General features: G+C 42.3%; 2 protein-coding genes across 3 annotated transcripts in view; one reads left to right on the top strand and one right to left on the bottom strand.

Moving 5' to 3' along the window:
- phactr1 (phosphatase and actin regulator 1) overlaps nt 1-15,536 on the top strand; it is a 46,095-nt gene extending 30,559 nt beyond the window's left edge. For both annotated transcript variants that reach the window (XM_005752068.2, XM_005752067.2), the window contains exons 2-13: nt 627-791; nt 4,025-4,105; nt 4,675-4,800; nt 4,886-5,083; nt 5,163-5,424; nt 8,733-8,926; nt 9,159-9,315; nt 11,258-11,313; nt 11,415-11,476; nt 13,508-13,648; nt 13,725-13,801; nt 15,475-15,536. In XM_005752068.2, coding sequence (XP_005752125.1) covers nt 627-791; nt 4,025-4,105; nt 4,675-4,800; nt 4,886-5,083; nt 5,163-5,424; nt 8,733-8,926; nt 9,159-9,315; nt 11,258-11,313; nt 11,415-11,476; nt 13,508-13,648; nt 13,725-13,801; nt 15,475-15,490 — 1,535 coding nt within the window. In that variant the 3' untranslated portion in view covers nt 15,491-15,536. The remainder of the gene's footprint in view (nt 1-626; nt 792-4,024; nt 4,106-4,674; nt 4,801-4,885; nt 5,084-5,162; nt 5,425-8,732; nt 8,927-9,158; nt 9,316-11,257; nt 11,314-11,414; nt 11,477-13,507; nt 13,649-13,724; nt 13,802-15,474) is intronic.
- Nucleotides 15,295-20,085, bottom strand: part of dspb (desmoplakin b) — a 38,511-nt gene continuing 33,720 nt past the window's right edge. The window contains exons 25-27 of the mRNA XM_005752074.2: nt 19,104-19,249; nt 18,141-18,270; nt 15,295-17,244 (exon numbers count right to left, since the gene is read on the bottom strand). Coding sequence (XP_005752131.1) covers nt 17,158-17,244; nt 18,141-18,270; nt 19,104-19,249 — 363 coding nt within the window. The 3' untranslated portion in view covers nt 15,295-17,157. The remainder of the gene's footprint in view (nt 17,245-18,140; nt 18,271-19,103; nt 19,250-20,085) is intronic.

Raw genomic sequence — 20,085 nt, forward strand, 5'->3', positions numbered from 1 at the left:
TCTGTGTTGTAGCTGGCTAACTCCTCTCTGTCCAAGTTTTTCTCTCCTCCTTCTTACATAAGGTTTCTGCTGCTGTGGCCACCTGACACATTAGCTGTGATTGAAAGCGATCCAAATAAGCTTCACCTGACTTGATTATGCAAAACCCCCCTGGCAGAAAATGTCCTCTGACATTTTAAGCAGAGAGCAGCGATCATCTGTTCTACTTAACTGTGGGTTAAAAGGGTCCCATTATCAGTTAATAAGCTATAGAATAATAGCTCATTTACTTTGTGCCCACCTGGCTGAGGCTTTAATAAAATGGTCATTAATCAGATCATTATCCAGAATGATTTCTTGAAAAAACAATTTTTGGGTCATTACCCGAAGGTCTTCCTTTTATGGCGATGTTTATCTGAGAGAAGGCATCAGGTTTTCAAATTTGTGCTACACTCTTCCTAAAAAAGAACTCAGACTATATCAGTCACCCAGATGCCAACTGTCAGTCGTCATAACGCCAAATATCCGAACAAATACGTTGTTGTGCTAAGCGTTGGAATAAAAAGCGCAAAATTAAGTGAGTCAAAACCACAAAAACAATGTTTTTATGCATTTTGTTTATCTGCTTGTTAATGTTGTCTTTTCAGCTGAGGAAGTGGAGAGGTTGGCAGCGATGCGCTCTGATTCGCTGGTACCGGGTACGCACACGCCCCCCATCCGGCGGCGGAGCAAATTCGCCACCCTGGGTCGTCTGTTCAAACCCTGGAAGTGGAGGAAGAAGAAGAGTGAGAAGTTTAAGCAGACGTCTGCAGGTGAGAACCAAAACTCTGTAAACAGCACATCTGCAGGTCGGCAGCCAGCTCTGCGCCTTTCTGTCCTCTCTGCCTCACTCCCATCTCTGACACCTAGCAACAGCCTTGAGAGACGCTGTCCTTTAAAATGTCAGCATCAAAAGTCTACTGTGCATGGTTGTGTCTGGCTATGCACAGGGAGATTTCATGAGTCCAGTCATTATAGTCTGATACGTCATATAAGCAAAGAATGGCTGTATGTAGATATTAAGCAGGAACAAGTCATATCAACCTTCATTTGTCCACTGAATTCAATTTTGGAAGTATACATAATGTGAATGCAAAGGTTTGTAGCTGGATTGGAATCCTGGACATTTCCATTAGACCATGAATGCAGCATCTTTATTTAGCTCTAAAATCCAAGTGAAGAATAATTAATTTTCAAATTGATACCATAGGTGCATCCACTAAAACTCTGGAGTTTGAAGTTCAGTGACCTTGACCTCAAGTCAGAGGTCAAGTTTATTGAAAATCTTGTGAATGTGATAACTCACGAAGGAAGTCACCTAGGATGTTCAAACTTATAGCTTTGACCTGTGACGTGGATGGGCTGACCTGTGTGACAGCCCATCCGTGTCAAGAAAAGTGCAAAACTCCATTTGCTGTTAGATCCTCATTAGTGGCATTGCTGTCAGTCATTAATGAGGCTGCTCTCTCACATGTGTATCCACTCAATAGAGGATCCTGCTGCTTTCTGATTCTGCAGGTATGTAATAAACTCAGAAGAAAGACTTCTGCTAACAGCTGGAAGCAAGAAGGTAAACGTCACCTCCCACTTGTTTAGTCAAATTCGTGAGCTGTTACAGGCTCCGTCTTCATCATAAAGACTTTTCTACAGATAAAGAATAGTCAGCACAGCGGAAACATAGTAACTGATTTGTATTCTTTCAGTTTTGGTGCCCTTGTATATTTGGGATCCAGCCTCATAAATCAGAATGACTGAATTTGTGCTTTTTCTCAGGTGGTGTGATGAAATGCATAAATGCAATAAACATTGGGATCAGCCAAACTGCTATTCCAGACATCAGTGTATTCGTGTTCTTACACAATGAACTTATACTTGACTTTTTTTAAATGCTGTTGCTGAAAGCTGTTAATTCCACTGCTGTTCAGAGATGCCAACACAGCAGCTGTGGAAGAATTGATCATTAATGTTGGCCGTAGCAACAAGTGAGCTTCAAATGGAGTTCGCCAGCCGACGTGTTGTCTCTTTAACAGTGAATTAACACTTCATTCAAAGCAGTGAGCAAATTTGAAAGTAGTTTCATATGTCTGGCTCGGGGCTACAATATTCAGCGAGTACTAAGCTGTGAAGCGAAGGAAAGTGTTGGATTTGAATGCCGAAATAGCCGCTGTTGTTGTTGTTTCTCAGCTGGCTGAATCATTTTACATCCTGTTCTCACTGAGCGACGCAAACACGCAGCAGAGGGGTGAAGAGAGGCTTCCTGCAGCCAAGCTGTTCCCCCAGCTGTCACAGCAGTTACACTTTTTTTTTTTACCCTGCTGAAAACCTTCCTCCCTTCTCTGCACCCAGATAATGAACAGTATACGTTTTATAGCATGTGTACGTGCGCACAGGTGCTACACGTTGCGTGTACCGTGTGCTTTTGCTGCACCCTGCTGTCATGCAGTCAAGGTGCATTGGATTATCCAGATTTTCGTGCTTCAAGTAAAAATATAGCTGTGGGGTTGAATAGGGTTTACTGTAGGAAACACAGACAGTTATGACTACAATACATTGACACTGGGGCAACATATACGGAACCAGTTTTACATTGTATCCATGGGCACTTTTTCTCCACTTTCTTTAGCTGAATCTATGAAACATATCAAAGATCACACAACGTTTGACAGACATAAAATAGTATTATTGCATCAACAAGGTGATTCTCAAAGAAACGTTGGAATGGAGAGCATTTGTTTTGCTTCATTTTCAGCATGACAGCTGAACACACTGCCAATCCAGTAAAAGCATGCCTGTATGGAACTGTCAGTCATGGATTGGCCTCCCCACAGCCTGGACTCAAACAACGTGGGAACAGAAACGGAACAGAAGGGGGGGCAACATCCAAAGAAGAGCTTTGAATGTCCTTTAAAAAGCCTGAAGAACTATTCTTGAAGACTTCTCGAGGCTTTTTCCCATAAAGACAGCATTAGACCAGCGCCTCTATACCCTTAACAATGAGTGTTGACACCTCAGTGTATACATAAATAAAGATGTGGTTTGACGACCATTAGAATTGTTTTGGGGGGTTTTTCATGGGTAGCTGAATAGGCAGAGACCACGCTCGCTAACATCTAATGAAAACCCAGTGATTTTGTGATATACAGCCTGAAATATGACAGAAACCACTCAGAAAATAGCTTCACGGGTTACTCCTAGAAGAGAAGTCACTAGAAAGCTGCCCTAAGAGAGTTCAGCTTTTGTTGAAGAATAAAGGTGGTTTTACCAAATACTGACATTCAAGGTCGTTACAATTTTACAAACTCAGTTTTTGCCTTAAATACTGTATTTTCATGTGTGTTTGTGCGCGTTTTAATAAATTGTTGCTTCTCTTTTCCACGGGGTAGTTCAAGACTTTTGCTCCATAAAGGCTATATAAGACAAAGTGCATCAGTTAGACAATAATCCTGCATTACTATGTGTGTGGGTGATGTGTAGATATCAGTTTACCAAACTGAGCTGTTAGAAAGCAACACAGAAAAACGCATTACAAACGCCATTAAATGACTTCATTAGATATAGTGTATGTCAGGGTTTAAAAAAAAAAGACTTGTAGTATTGTAACATTGCTTTTATTAACTCCCCCACCCTAACACTTTACTGATATTGTCTCAAACCCTACCAATCAAAATGGCATTGGAAAAGATACGTTTTCACAGCTCATGCTGGATATGCTAGAAAATGAAAAAGTGTTATTTACGGGAAATGTTTAGGAGTGAGGAGGCGAGTAGGCATCTCTGTCAGAGGATCAGTGAACTGGTAGTGTTGTGTTTGTGCGCACAGCTCAGAGGGTCAGTCACATGATATTTCCTTGGCACACAGCAGCAGTGCTGGAAGCAGCAGCAAGTCCAAAGAAACAGCTGCTGCAGCTGACTCGTTCCTCGATCCTGATAACTCTGTTAGCATCCAGCGCAGCAGCTTTCTTCCTGTTCTAGTCGTTTCTGACGTCTCCTCCTCTGTGCTCCCTCAGTGTTGGAGAGGAAGATGTCCACTCGCCAGAGCAGAGAGGAGCTCATCAAGAAGGGACTCCTAAAGGAGGTCTATGAGAAAGGTGAGGCTCCACACAGCGAAGGTGAGAAAGAAAGTGGCCAGTGTTGTAGTATTAGTTGTTCTCTTTGTTTGCGGCCTGATTTTGATTTTAGGTTCAAATTCAAATGTAAAGTAAGATTTTTCCGGTTGCAGCTTCTCAGTTGTGATTCATGCCTTTTCTCTTGCACTTTGATTGGTTTGAGTCTCTCACATTGTTCTGTCATCAGTGGGGTGGTGCTGTTTAAGTGCTGCAGCGCACCAAAGACTCACGCAAGCTTGTGCACAGTTGTAACTCATTTTTTAAGTGTCAGTAAATCCAGTGACAAGTTTACTTACAGCACACCAGTCAGCTTTATCATGACAAGACTGAGCTTAGGAATATGTGTGCCTGTCTGATCCTTACCACCATTCCCTCACATCCAGCTGCTCTACCTGGGTGTTTCTCCCTATCTATCTTTGAAAACTACACTGTTACGTGATTCATATTTTCTCTAAGCAAAATTTGAAAAAAATGCTACATAAGGAGATCCTTTGCTCTGTTTTTTCATTTTTTACCTACTTTTGAACACCAATGTGCATCTTTCTGTGCAGATGGTGCATCTCTGACCATCCGGGAGGAGGTGAAGATAGAGAATGGTCGTTCCTCGGTGCTTGGCTCCAGCCTGTCGGAGTCTGAAGGTAGTGAGCTGATGGAGGGAGCAGCAGGAGCAGCTGTAGGTAGGCAGCACAGCCTCAGAACCACTGAAACCTCTTTAGGTATTTGATTCACAGTGGTCTCTGACTCCTTTGTTGTTTCCCCCAGGCTCCCTGGAGTTTCAAATGCCTAGTGATGCTCAACAGGACCACACCCAGAAATCCAGTCAGGCTCCGCCCACAAAGAAGTCTATCGTATATCAGGCTGATGGTGCTGAATCAACCCTCTGCAGACCTCCAACGCTACACAAACAACCTCCCGCTCTGCCACCCAAGCCTTTCAACAGGCTACCCAATCACATTACAGGTGAGTGTGTCTCCATGCGTGCTCACAACCGCATTAGTGCGCGTGTGCCTAATCCTCCCACGTCCACCTCCTCGTGCAGACGGCGCCCCCGTGAAGTTGCCATGCATGTCGGCTAAGTTGTCTCCTCCTCTACCTCCGAAGAAGCTCATGATCTCCGTACCTGCAGGGAGCATGGAGCCCTCTTCTATCGCCTTCCAGAAGTGCCCCGCCCCTCCCAGCCATGCTCCAATGGGTGCACACTCACTGCAGTACGGGACCCTGCCTGTTCCTCTCCACCCGCCCAGCCGAATCATAGAGGAGCTGAACAAAACCCTGGCCCTCACCATGCAGAGGTTTGAGAGGTGAGGATCACACCACAGAGGCCAGAAAGTCAAGAAAATATCAGAGAAAAGTCAAAAGGCTCATTAAATTGATCGTTTAGAACGAGCCTGTAACATAAAGAAGCTGGGACAATCATATTTTTGACTAAACAAAAAATTACAAAAATGATTTTTTTAAAAATTGTTTGATTATATAGTAGTTTTACAAAACTGAGACAGGCCAATTGATTAATCCACCAGTCCCCTCTGTACTAAATCCAGCCCTGGGCAACTTTGCTAAGCACCAACCCCCGTGCCACAAAAAGTAGGGAAGAGTGTCGGCCCCCTTATTCCCAAAGCAGATGGCTCTGTATGTTGACTTGGCACCAAGTTGAAAGCTTGGATGCTACTCTGTTCTGAACATGGACAGCTGTCATTCTTTATATACTTCTTTAAAGTCCGCTGCCCAGGCACACAGGTAGTGTGTTGTAATGTAAAAACAGACAGGCAAGCTGATGTCCACACGGACCCTCGCTCACTGTCTGATGAAGAAATTTACATCACAGGGATCCAAGCAGATCCAACTGACCCAGAAGCCAGATGACCTCCCATTTATCCAGGCTAGGTTGTGATACTCTGAGACGTGTAAGGTGAATGTTTTAAGAGCTCCTACAGTGACTATGATGATCTTTTGCTATAGAATCACGATCTGAGTTGGAATCCTTCACACCAACTCACAAAAGTCATCCACGGAAAGCACAACGCCATTTTAAGATTCACAAATGTGTAATTTATAGGGAAATATTCCTATTTTTTTGACAGTTGTCTAGGAAGAATATGGCTGCGCAGCACATACACAACCATAGGAGGTGTGGTTTTTTTTGTTTTTTTTTTAGTAAGGCAGAGCTATCCCTTTTACAAAAACAAATTGAAACATCTGTTTGGCTTTCAAAGGTCTTTCTGGATTTGGATGGAGTGTCTGACTCCAGAATAGTGTGTATGATCTGCTCCCACCTGAATGGGCATTTTAAGGATTCACATTCAGAAAAGATTAGATTGAGTTCTGGTCTTTCCATAGAAAAATGTTTTTCTTCAAAGTAGGTGTAGCTCTTTACATGACGGAGTTTCTAAACAGCTGGGTGGGTGCTATGATTTTACTGATAGTGAACTTTATTTTACTCATAAGGTTAATTAGTAGAGTTTCCAACCGTCCTGTAAAAAACGGAGTCGTCCCGTATTCAGAGAAAATATCACGCGATTCGTATTGAGCTGAAAAGGAACACATCCTCAGCTAGGATGAAAAAAGACACAAAGCTGGAGTTATCCTGCGCCTTTACGCTGTCAGCTGCCTCTTTTTCTCTCATTCAATCATGAAACTGATCAATGATCAGCTGATCGGTATTTCTGACGCAAGTCCCGTCTCTCCTTTGTTTATCGCTGACTTTGCGCCAGAAAGAGGAAACCAGCAGATTCCGCGCTAAACAATAGCAGCGCGTTTAAGCTTGATCAGCTGTTGTTAGAATTTATTTGATATTAATTTCTAGTATCAGCTGATGTTTGCTGGAGCCACAGCTGTAAACCTGGAGGACATTAACAGGGTAAGGGGGGCACAAAGAAATACTTTTCTTTCTTATTCTCATTTAAAATGTCAAGCTTTTGAAAAATAATTATCTGAATCTTACAACCAAAGTTTTTATCTGATGTACAACGTATAGAAATCATACATATACCAACAAGACAGTGTACATCACTGTCACAACAGCGTTTGTTTTCATTCAAAGGCTTTATGGCTTTTCTTATAATACCTGGTGGGCCGGTCTCTAGTCAAAATGTCCCAGTCCAGCCCTGGGCACGACACGCAGTGAATTAATCTGAGAGGGTGCATTAAAAAATAAATGGCCGGGCCAGTGGTGCACATCGCAAATTAGCTCGCATAGACACATTAGTTGTACCACTTCTTAATGACGGCATCTTAGCTAACAACCCCGACTACCAGATTCAACTTGTAATTGGCTAAAAATCACTTAGCCTACTGGTGAGAGGGACGTTGCTAGCTGTCAGTTTTTTCAAGCGATGTTGAAATTTGAGCTCTCCGCTCAGCGCAGCAACTGTTAATATGGCACATTGACTTCTGAGGAAACTTTAGATGGCACTCGTCATCAAAAAGGTTGCCTACCCCTGGTCTAGAGGAATACATACAAAACAATAGAGAGGCACACATTGGAGAGCAAAGTGCTTGGAGGTAGTGCAAAGAAAAGACTTGTCTTTGCACTGTCTGTTTAAGTATCACTATTTAGTCTGTCTATTCACAGTCTGAATTAGAGTCGGTGTGTGAGTGGACTGAGTGATGAGGGTTACTCAGACCATGGCTCAGATCGGTGAGGTGGGTGGGCAGGGGTGGGGTGTCGGGGGAGAATGTTTTTTAACAGGTGCCTCAGGTCAATGAGGTGTGTGACCTCATTGACCTGAGGCACTGACCAGAGGGCAACTGGTCAAACAGGTGGTGAGCAGGGTCCACGGGGTCACCTGTGATCCCATCCCAAGAGACCATCACCCAATCTTCCAGGGGCAGGAGGGAAGGATCGGATGATGGGGGAGGGACAGGGCAGCCAATAATTTTTTTTGGGCAGTGTTAATTAACCTCTGCGCAGCCTTTCTGTTCTCAGTAGTGGCTCCTGCGTTCCAAAAATCCAGAGCGCGCGCTCCACTCAGGAGTGGAGGAAGACCAGCATCAGCCTCAGGTTATTCTTTCTCAGATTCCACCCATTCTCCTTTTATAATAAGAGGGGAGTGGACCGGTCTGTGCTTCCTGAAGCCCATTAGGAGTTGTTTTGTTTTAAGGATGTTCAGCTTCAGGTTTTTTTCTGAGCACCAGTGGACAGGTTTTCTACCTCCACCCTGTACGCCGTCTCATCTATATCAGAGATGAGCCCAACCATCGTGCAGGTTCCAATAGGGAATCTGAAGGTGGTCCAGTTTGGGGATGAAGATGTCTGTCATTATGGTGTTGAATGCTGAGCTGTAGTGCATCTTTGCGTAGCTCTTCCTGTTCTCCAGATGGCTCAGCGCTCTGTGAAGGGTGATGGTGATGACATCCTATGTGGATTTGCTCTGTAAGCAAACTGGTGGGGGTCAAAGCAGGGGGTAGCAGTCTCTGATGTGCTGAGACACTATCTGCTCTAAGTACTTCAGGACTACAGAGGGCTACAGGTCTGTAGTCATTGAGGCTGTCTATGCCATAATGGTAGAGGCCTTCAGACATAACCATAACCCTTACTTCACACAGCAGTGAACGTGTATGTGTGAATATGTTTGTGTGACACGTTTACCATTTCATTCTGAAACTGCAGCTCCATGATGCACACCGTTCCCACGGTGATGATCGAGTGCGACGATGACAAAGAGAACCTCCCTAACGAGGCAGACTACGAGGACCTGCCGGGCATGTACAAGGATGAGGAAGAGGAGGAAGAGGAAGACGAGGAGGAAGATGAGGAGGAGGAGGAAGACGAAGAAGAGGATGAGGATGATACACTGTTTACAAGTAAGCATCTTTTTGTCTTTATTAAAATTTGGCTTACACCCACCATGGTCTTCAAGGTTACATTGAAACCCTGAAAAACAATAAAGAGGACAGAGACGTGTACATTAATGAGAATTACAAAAATATTTACTGCAGAAGAAGATCTATACTGTGTGCCTCTTACTGGGAGGCTGCGACAGCCTCAATCTGCTTAACTTTGATACGATTTCCTCTGCCAATATGTTCAATAAAGGCACACTGGCCATGAAGGTCTTACGAAAAGACTCTCTGGCCATCAAGCTGAGCAACCGTCCATCCAAAAGAGAGCTGGAGGAGAAGAACATCCTGCCACTGCATTCGGACCAGGAGCGGCTCGAATCCCGGCAACAGACGGCCACCAAACTGACGAGGTGAGCTTCCGACTTAAGAGCACACATGCTGATGTGGCACCGAGCCACTCGGAGGAGCGGTACACACGCCCACATCGCTCATCACATGCACATCGAGTCACCTGCAAAGTGTTTCAACCCATGCGAGCTGTGATAGAGGCGACCTGGCTGCTGCAAGGAGCAGATGATAGAAGAAGGGATGACGCAAAGCAGAGATGGAAATTAATCTTTCCATCTCTGCTTTGCGTCATCCCAGGGGGTGTAAAACAAAATAAAACGGAAAAAAGAGAATAGTGTCGTGACTGTAAAGGTGAGTGCAGGCTACATTAGATGTGTACAGACACAAAATGTTGTCAAAATCATCACACAACATTTGAATCATTCTTACTGTGCCAAGTGGCAACTTAAGCCAGTGCAGAAATGCTAAAGGCTACAGTTCCATGAATGGCCACTTGAGGTCACATCTAGTCCTATTTTAAAGTTCCAAACTTTTAATGAGGTTTCTAATAAAAATGCCCACTGCTCAAGAGTTGTCCATCATATCACATCACACGTGACACAACCACCGTTTTTTGGGAAATGCGAGTATTCCCTGAGTCGTTAGTAGTGCTTCCTGTTTCTTCCGGTTGCAAAAACCTGTGAGAAAACTGAGTGATTACTTTGGTAGCTAGGAAATATCCAGGGTTGCCTGTAGTTCTTCTTGTTTTTTACCCTGTCCTGTACAACAGCTTTAGCTAGCAGAATCAGGTTGTGCCAAACACTTTGCTTTGCCAAGAGGAGCCCTGTAAATTTTTTAGAACGCTTTAGCTTGTCGCTGAAAACAATCCTATTTTACCAGTTTTCATTTCCAGTTTGTGTTTTCACAGCTCCACTGCAGCTCAAAGAGCAGCTTGTCAGTCTTTATAGACAAGTCCGTCACTTCCATTCAAACTATGACTGCAGCAATATGCTGGTGACCAAAGTAATCATAAAGAGGCTTTTGCCAGCCGGCTGGAGACTACACATTTTCCTCTAACGACAGGTGGTGGCCAGGGGCTCACTGATTGGTCTGTATGTCTGTGTTAGAAGTCATTTTCTCAGTGACTGACATCAACCTTCACCAACCAGTTGGGAACAAGCATTTTTCCTTCACGACCAGAGGTTGCCTCGCTAGCAAAACTAACCATGTTTACAGCCCATGTAGCTAATTTCAGTCGCAAAAAATAGTTCATCTTGGTTATATTTCTATCACAATCCATGCTGTTGCAAAATTCTACTCTAATATTGTTTGATATCATAGTGGCAAGTCCACATTTTATATACAGAAATGTATGAAATGTACTAAAATTTATCTAAAATCTAAAGCACACACACAGTACTTAGCTACATCATTACTGCAGTAAATATCCATCTTCTATAACCACTCGCTGTAATATATGGCCGGGGGCATTACCCTACATATTCATTGTGCTCTTTGGTCCCACTTAATAGGTTTTTATAATATTAGGACAACTTGTAGTGTGCAACTGCTTGTATTACTTAATGAACTCCACATCTTAACATTAGTTGGTATTGTTTTGTTAGCCGGCTCTGGAGGAATCATCTTTATCTTTATCTTCCTCTGGCTGATGTTTTGAGCCTCTCTGCACTGTCCACCTCTTTTTTTTTCTTTTTTCTTTTTTTTGTTGTTTTGGAGGGTTTTTGGCAACTTTTCTGCTTCTTATCCTCCTGTTCTCAGTCACTATCTGTCATCCTGCTATTCCAGTGCCTCTGAGTCAGTACCTACTCAATAAATTCACAAAATACTGCTTCATAAGAAAAAAAAGACTTCCCGTGCACAGCCAGCTCTTCTGTCCACAAGAGTAAAATCTCTTTTTGCATATGTCGAGAGCAATAAGCATGATCTGAAAGCTTGCACGAATAAACATTAAAATCATATAAAAATAGCTTTCCTAAAATAGATGCTTTCCTTCCCTTTATTCAGACGGTTGAGTCAAAGGCCGACAGCAGAGGAGCTAGAACAGAGGAACATTCTGAAACGTAAGTCACTTTGCATAACATGAAGGAAAAAGAGAAAAAAAAACTACAGATAAAAATGATTTGTGTGTGAGTGTGTGTGCTTTCTGTGCGGTTTCCTGCAGCTCGAAATGATCTGGAGGAGCAGGAGGAGAAGAGGGAGATCAAGAGGCATCTGTCGAGAAAGGTAAAGGCAAAGAAGATGTGGACAGCGTGTCTTTGATCAATCAGTGCTGAGATGGTTCATAACCCCAACTAGAAATATGAACATGGTTGCCTTGGAGACTAACCTACCGCTCTTCAGACTGCACCCCTTTGAGAAGTAGTTTTTGTGTGTGTCTTAGATCGTCTCCATCGCAGTCACATGTTACTGAATAATAAAGAACACCTGACACAGTAAACGTCAAATTAGAGTATATCTGATGATCCACCATACAGCAACAGTCATTCTGATTATCGAGCACATAAATCTGTGTGTTTGTTTTAGTGTGACCGCCATGGACTGAAGTTCTGGTCTGTTGGTGTGTGCTGATATGATGTGTTTGCTTTTCTCCAAACATCTCTACTTCCATTGTTCCACAAGTTCTTTTAAAGAGAGGAGAGGTTTTCTCCCAGCAATCCTTCCAAACAAGCCATACTTGTTCAGGCTTTTTCTTCTGACATACATTTTAGCATTATCATGCTAATTGAGGCCTGTAGAGTCTGAGATGTAGTTCCTGGGTTTTTTACAATGTATCCAAGTATTTCACCGTCTGAGCTGGGGGTGAATTTGAATTTGAAAGTTATTAGCTGATGCTAACAATCAGCTGTGTATCCTTTTAAAAACAGCCTACAGTCATTCACTCACTACGTGGTTGTACACCACTCTGTGTTTAATCATTTAATCATCTTTGTCATGTCTTCCTCTCCTGACCACAACCTGCTGTGGCAGATGGCCACTCCCTCCCTTAGCCTGTTTCTGCTGGAGACTTCTTCCTCTTAAAAGGGAGTTTTTCCTTCCCACTGTAGCCAAGGCACTTGCTTACAGGGGGCCGCATGATTGTTGAGGTTTTCTGTTTTCTTTGTATTATTGTAGGGTCTTTCCTCGACAATGTAAAGCACCTTGAGGCAACATTTGTTGTGATTTGGTGAATATAAATAAAATTGAACTGAGTTGTAGTTTTCAACAAGTCTCACACATCTTCTGAGCAATCCCAGGTCATTCTTCTTTGGTGAATCTCTCAAGCTCCTCCAGATTTGTTGGTCTTCAGTTCACCACACAGATTTTCAATGAGATTCAAGTCAGGGCTTTGTGCAGGCCAGTCAGTAATTTTCATTTCAGTCTTCTGGAGGTAGATCTTCACAGGAGTGACATGTATTTTGGGTTGTTGTGTTGGAAAACAAAGCACTGGTGCAGATCCAGTTTTGCTGCTGTTTGAGGTTTTCTTTGAAAATCTTCATATATCCTTCTTTCCTCATGATTCCTTGACTAGACTCCCAGTTCCAGACGCACTGAAGTATCAACAGTTCCTCACTTGGCTAAGTTGGTCACTTGTTGGCAGTTGTTCTGAGGATCAGGCAGATCTCTCACTAGTTTTCTTTCCAGAGTCTTTAAAGTCGTTCACTTCCTACCTCTGCCAGGCTTGCTATGTGCTCTGTGGCTTTGAATTTCAATAAATTTCTCACTCCAGTTCTTGACACTGTGATAACATTGTATGTCTATCTGCTCCTTAGTAACCATAGACATTTTTTTCTCATGTAAACTGATTTCGTTTGATGCATGATGCTTTCCCAAGTTACAGCTCAAACTCTGGCTGAAGTTTTTATACTGTGTGTAAATTGGACAGCAACCCGCAGTTTTAATGATTTTATGTGTTTTAAGAATTATAAAGGTAAAGCACATCAAAAAATTGAAATCTGTAAGTTGGGGCTAATCATTTTGTCCTTGTCTGTACACACCTGAAAGTCCAGACCAGCAAACTACAAAAACCTCTGTGTTTGTAGACATCCTTACACTTACTGATAATTAATTAATCGGGTGCACCTGATTTGCAGCACCTGGCTGCCACTTACCCTCCTGGTTCGTAAGAATGTAAGGATGTAAGGTCTGGTATTAAAAAAAGGGGAAGTTTTTTATAAAATTGTACAAAACTGTACAAAAGACAAAGTTAACTGTACTGAGGAGCACAAGTTACTTAATGCTGATTGGACAGCACCCATCTGTTCATCCACCTTTCAGCTCAGCCAGAGACCCACAGTCGAGGAGCTGAGAGAGGCGAAGATCCTCATCCGCTTCAGTGACTACGTGGAGGTCGCCGAGGCTCAGGACTACGACAGGAGAGCAGACAAGCCGTGGACTCGGCTAACAGCTACAGATAAGGTTCATTTCTCACAAAGACTGGATTCAAGTAATCTGTACTAGTGTGCTTTATCTAAGTGTGTGTTTCTTTGTTCAGGCTGCCATTAGAAAGGAACTAAATGAGTTTAAAAGCACAGAGATGGAGGTGCATGAGTCGAGCCGTCATTTGACCAGGTATGGAAAAGTTGCACAGAACAGCTAATGAGCTGCCTTACGAAACTGCAAAGCACTCTTTGTTTTGCTTTTTTGTTAAATGAGGTGTGTTGGGGAAGGTGCCAAAGTAAAGGTCATGGTGGAGTTCTGCTATGGACAGCAGTAGTTTTAAGAAGTGCGATTACACTTTTATAGCTGCCTCAGCCTTTATCAGCTAAAGCCTCACGTTGTCAGCTGTAGCTGTACCATGCTGCGCTGCCTCCAGATTGTTAAGCCCATAATTATGAGCAGCCAAGTGTGAAATCTTCAAATTACTTTCCTAGTTGTTGTTTTGTTTTTGTTTTTTTGACGCAAATGCAATATCTCCTACTTTGCAAGTAAACCAGCAGAGGTGTTAACATACTGGTAGAATCATGCTGAAGTCACAGGTGCTAAAATCTGGTGTTGCCATTAAAAATATAGGCTGACTGGAAGTGAAGGTTTTCCTTTCAGGGTATCCTGTCAAATATTTGCTCAGTGAAAAATTCTAATTCGTCATTTGGGTTTTTTGGCTTCTTCTTTTGTCTCCCCTACTCTCAGTTTTCGAGAGCAATGGCAGAAAAGAGGGGGAGCTGTGCTCTTACACACTGTGAGATCTGCTATGATGTGTGGTTTGGAGATGGTGGTGCTGACAAAAAGACAGGAGGCTGAGTTGGAGGTGTCAGAGTTAAATATGTTGAGGTTTTCTTTGGGAGTGGCCAGACTGGACAGGATTAGAAGCGAGCATATCAGAGGGAAAGCTCAAGCTGAGTTTCTTGGAGACAAAATTGGAGGCAAGGCTTCCCATGGGGCCATGCTTGAAAAAGTTGACAGGGGCCTTCACCATGTTGGCCTTTTTTGTTGCTGGTTTGGCCTGGAGTCTTGCCAAGATGCTAGCTTCTTACAAATTTGAAGAATAACTCCCTAGAACAGGGGACACTGTACAAACTCTTGGTTTTGGAGTAAAAAGCCATTCCAGCCTTTCCATCAGGGTAGGTGTAGACTTGTCCAACGTTCTTGAAAAAAGGCGGACTAGCAGGGATGGAGGGTGCCACCTCATCCTCACTGTCATCTGACCCAGCGCTGCTGGTGGACTCCTCGCTGCAGCTGTCGTAGCCATCAAACATCCTGAATGAGTCTCGTCGCTTACAATCTGAACCCGGGGTACGATCAGCCAAATCCCTTGAGTCTTCCTTCGGCCATTTATATAAATTCTTTTTTAGTTATCTGCACCTAGGGGTAGAACCTAGCTTTGAATTTTAGTCTACCTAGCAGGATATCGACAAATTACTCTGCAGCTGAGATGGTTTTGACATCTTTATAGGAGGGATAGTGGATACGTTGGACAAAGGACGTTGAAGATTGAACTTCCAAGCTCATGAATGAAGTAGTTTATTAAATAACTTTAAATGGTTGGTGCCAGACAGGCTGCTACGAGTAGTTCAGATTTTCAGGGATTTTCCTGCACAATCATCTCTGTAGTTTACACAGAATGGTCTGAGAAAGCGAAAATATCCAGTGAGCAGCAGTGCTCTGGAAGAAAAGGCCTCGTTGATGCTGGAGGTCAGATGAGGATGTTCTGACTGCTTTGTCTCCTTTTAGATAATTTCATTGTGTCAGAATAAAGAACATTTCTTCAAACATGCTCATTTTCTCTTCCTGGTTTCTTCCTACAGGTTTCACAGGCCGTAAGTCGGCTCAGAGACCTCAGCCATGTTTTTAAAATCCCTTAAAGTCTCAAGTGTTCAGACTGCTACAGATTTCCAACATCAACTTCGAACTGGCTTCATCACACAAGTTTGAGCCATTACAGGAAACGGGAGAAAAACACTGAGATGGACGGATCAACGACTGTCTCCCCTCTGTGGAGATTTTGGTGACTTCTTGATATTCAAAAGCTTTTAATTGTATTTTTTTTATGATGAAGAGATGGTGATATCTTTACTTTGCAGCACTTCTTTTTTCTTTTCTTTTTTTAAACAAGGCTCCTGGAGGTCCAACACAGAATCTGTGCCAATTTTACAGGATGGGGACGGTAAAAGATGAAACACAGGGTCTTTATTTCACTCTCACTGTTTTCATGCCTGTACCATATTTTCATCGGGCAGAATTTTTCCTTTGAGTATGCTTGTGTTAGCTTGATTTTACTCCACGTATGACATCTCAGTAATCATTTCTCTTTGCCAGAGGCATGAAAACATTCCACAAGTGTGTACTATTGCAGGCAGCTGAAGCTTAAGCCAAATTGCCCTAAAATTCTAATCAAAGTCCAAGAGTGCTCTCTACAACAAAAGGAAATTCCTGTCTCCAAACACTTTCACATCAATCCACTGAGCAATAATGTCAGATTCTCTCTTTTACATCAATCTAGTTGTGGGCTGCATTCGAGTGTTCAAACACTTTTCAAACTTCAGATTCCCATTTTAAACCAAAGCAACTTGACCTGTTGTGAAAGCCGTCACCTTGAATGGAGAATTCTGGAGTGACGAGTATCAAGAGTTCAGTAACCCACTGTGTCACTGTGCCTACAGGCGTGTTTACAGGGATTTCAAAGTTGCCAAATAACCTTGTTTATTTGATACAGAATATTATCTGTAGACACAGTAAAATGTTACTGAGCTCTCTGCTGAATTACAAGAAGGACTGTGTTTGCATTTCACCTTTTATTGTCTGACATGAGCCTTTTTGGTACGAAACGTGTCAATCCTGCCACCTTACTATTTGCCTTTTTTTCTCTCCCTTTTTAATGGTTTACACTTAAGATTGGGTCCATGAATTGGAGGTTTTTACCATGTTATTGGTGAGAACAAGCTGCGTGGGTTATGATTGTGTATCTGAGTGTGTGCGTATGCAAGAGTCAGTAATATTACTGTCACTTGTACGCGTTTAAAAAATGTTTTGAGAAAACTCTTCTCAGAATTCTAAGAGGATGTACATAAATTAAAAGGATTTTCAAATGTTCTTTTGTAAAGCAGAAAGACCTGCATGTGGGTATTAATTTATTGTGAGTCTTCTATGATGTATGCAGTTTCTTAAAGAAAGAAACTTATTAAAAAAATAATAAGTTACAGCCTCGTCTGTTTTTTTTCCCCCAACCCACCACCAACTCAAGTCTCTTTCACCAGAATGGTTTGCCAGAGTCGCAGGGGAAACCTGGAAAATCAACAGTATGAAAAGGGTCCCCATGGTTTATCAAAAGCAGCCATGATGAGTTTTCAGTTCAGTTCAGTTACGCAGAGACAAAGCCCCGTGGACGGCGAGTGCCGCAGTGTCTTAGTGAAGCATTGCGAGTCCAGGTGGATTTCAGGAAAGAAGATTACTTCTGGTTCCAGATATTTTCCTTGTCTGGCTCCGTGTTGCTATATAGCATGGATCAGGGTGCCGGAGTACTTATGCCACAAATCAATGGCTTTAGTGACAATGGCATCTGTGTTCTCCTGCGGTATCTGGAAGAGAGATTGAAGGGAAATATCATACAAAGCACATGCTAGGAGAGAATATGTGTCTGGATTTGAAAAGCTACAACGTAGGGGTCCAACTGTACATCTATCTGTCCTGTTAGGGTCAAGGACGTCCAGTTCACCATGAGACTCGTTCAGTTGAATACACCCAGTGACCCAAACAAGTGCTATCAGTTTAGTCTTACATCTACATTCTGACACTGCAGCAGGTGTTTTGGCAGTGCACCAGTTGATGTCTCTCACCTTTCTGAACTACAGCACAAGGAAAAAGATTTATTAAAAAAATGTGTTCACTCATTCTATACATTCTAAGTGTCATTCAGTCACAACCAGAACCTGCAACGTCTGCTTGAATGGGTCGAATCAGAGCACCCGACTGGTAAGAGTCCGATCATCTCCATTGACTCCAGTGGACAGTTTGCTTGTTTGTTTGTTTTGTTTTACAGAAATAATGGATCACAGAGCTGGAAGTTAGCAACACACACTTGCAGAACTGCATTTTTATAAAGTAAGATATTTTAAAAAATTAAATAAAATTTATTAGTGCACATCAATCAAACTCACTTGTGTATTTAAAACATGTTGGTTAATTATCCAAAAATGAATTTGCAGATTTTGGGCATGTTAATTGAGGCCAAATTAGGCTAGCACAATATTAACTAGGAACAACTAATCGCCTGTACATTCTTTTTATCTTAATGTTATTTCATCCAAAATTATATCATCAGAAAAAAGCCTACAAATCCTGCCAACTGTAACTGCTGTATCTGCATCTGATTTACTGTACTAACTCAAAAACCAAGGCTGGAGTGTTTATTGTTTATCAGCATCCAGGTATTGTTGGACCCATACTGTGAGACACAGGTGTCTCTTATACTTACATTGCACAAGAATTTGACCATGCCCTCTGGCCGGTTGATGCCCATCAAAATAATTTTGTAGCTGAGCAGGATCTCCAGGGCCACAAATACCAGGATCTTACACGAGCCACTGATCACCTTGTCCCACACCCTAAAGACAAGGGAAGACCACAATCAGACCAATAAAAGAACCAACATACTACCCAGCACGTCCTAGAGCACACTTAAAGTTAAAGTTTGATAAACATAAATTTAATACAATTGCTAGAAGTTTTTTTTAATACTTCACATGCTTTAAAAAGACTGGCTGTCACTTCACATTTACTAATTAAGGCTGTAGGATAGTGGAGATTATTCCCAAGGTGAGCCAAGAGCTATGGAATTTGTTCAATGTGTTTCATTATTCTCTGGGTCTGTAAATAAATTGTATATAAATAAGAAAGTACCTCCAAAATCTGTGTAATCTGTCCTCAACACAAAAATCCATTTTATGCTGGAAGTAAATTTTCGGCTACACTCCACAAACCCTTGAGAATGTGGAAACCATGAATTGGCCTTCAGGTGACCTCTATGACACAGTAACAGAGCGCTTTGACAAACAGTTAAGACAATCCGGACAAAGTGCAGCTTTCATGCACCTTTATGCTGACAATGTTTGCTTATTCATTAACACTGAAATCGACAAACTCAACAGTTCCTGTAGATGGACTTTTGGGTAGAGTCAGCTATTGCTACACGGCTTGTTGAGCCATGCCATTCTTTGTAAATTGTGACTTTGGTTGATGAAGAAAAGATGGCCGGCAGCCTTCTGAGTAAGACACAATGTGGAACCCTATATAAAAGTTTTCTGCCATGCTGCCATGACTCCATGCTAAAGAAATGCAAGAATGCCCTTTAGCTTATGAGAATGCAGCTACCCTTGTTTTGTTGGCTCAATCCAAAGATGGTGAAATGAGCAGCTTCTGGAGTGAACAGTTAACTGACCTTTGCAGACTGGATTCAGGCAAGCAGCCAGCAAAGCAGCATCTGAACCAGAGGTTGTAGGGTAGCTGATGCAGGGCTCCGCTGTTCTTCAGATGGTTTAGCAGTCGAGGTTCCTCCTGACTCAGATAATGCTCCAGGCTCTTTGGCTACCCCAGGAGGAAAATAACAAAGTCTTTATTTTAAGATCTTTGTGATTCAGATTGTTGGATCATGAGAACTTTACCATTATGCATTATACAGATTGTACAAATTGAAGTTACACCAAGATACACTCTCACTCAGTGTCTCAGCGTTCTGTCAAAAATACATCAAAATATGTAGATTCACAAATTTATAAACATATAAGCAGTGTTGGGAAGGTGTATGTATTCCACTACAGATTACATGATTACAGAATACATGCCCCAAAATGTATTTTGTAACGTATTCCATTACGTTACTCAATGAGAGTAATATATTCTGAATACTTTGGATTACTTAATATATTATCATGCTTTTTACAACTACATGATACATGACTACATATTGCTGTGTGATTTATTACTATTACTGAAGGTTACTCGCCATACCAATAACAACTAGATGTTTAAATCTTAATATAAATGAGTAACAGTAGGTGGACATTAGGTAAGGCTGCACTTTTTGCAGCGATCTCGTATAGAAAACTAATCGCGCGGATATAAAACAGGTCCACAGCTCCGAACCGTAGTAAAGGGACCTCTGGCTAATATGTCGGGTTCGTGTCGAGTTCGTAGCCGAAAACTAGCTTTACTTTGTTGTCTAGGCCAACTTTGCTATTGAGAGACAGAGAGAGGCGAGTCTACAGTCGACTCTTAATAGCTTACTTACAACTGGGCTACACTGCCTATGAGGCTACATTCTTAAGGCCTATGCCTGTAACACTCTGTCTATTGCCTTCATATTGAATAATTTTTTGAACAATAATTTTTAACAATATTTCATCACGTCATTATGTGGGCTG

Source organism: Pundamilia nyererei, unplaced genomic scaffold, assembly GCF_000239375.1.
Source record: "Pundamilia nyererei isolate P.nyererei 1_Seehausen unplaced genomic scaffold, PunNye1.0 scaffold00343, whole genome shotgun sequence".
In the NCBI taxonomy this organism is placed as follows: Eukaryota; Metazoa; Chordata; class Actinopteri; order Cichliformes; family Cichlidae; genus Pundamilia; species Pundamilia nyererei.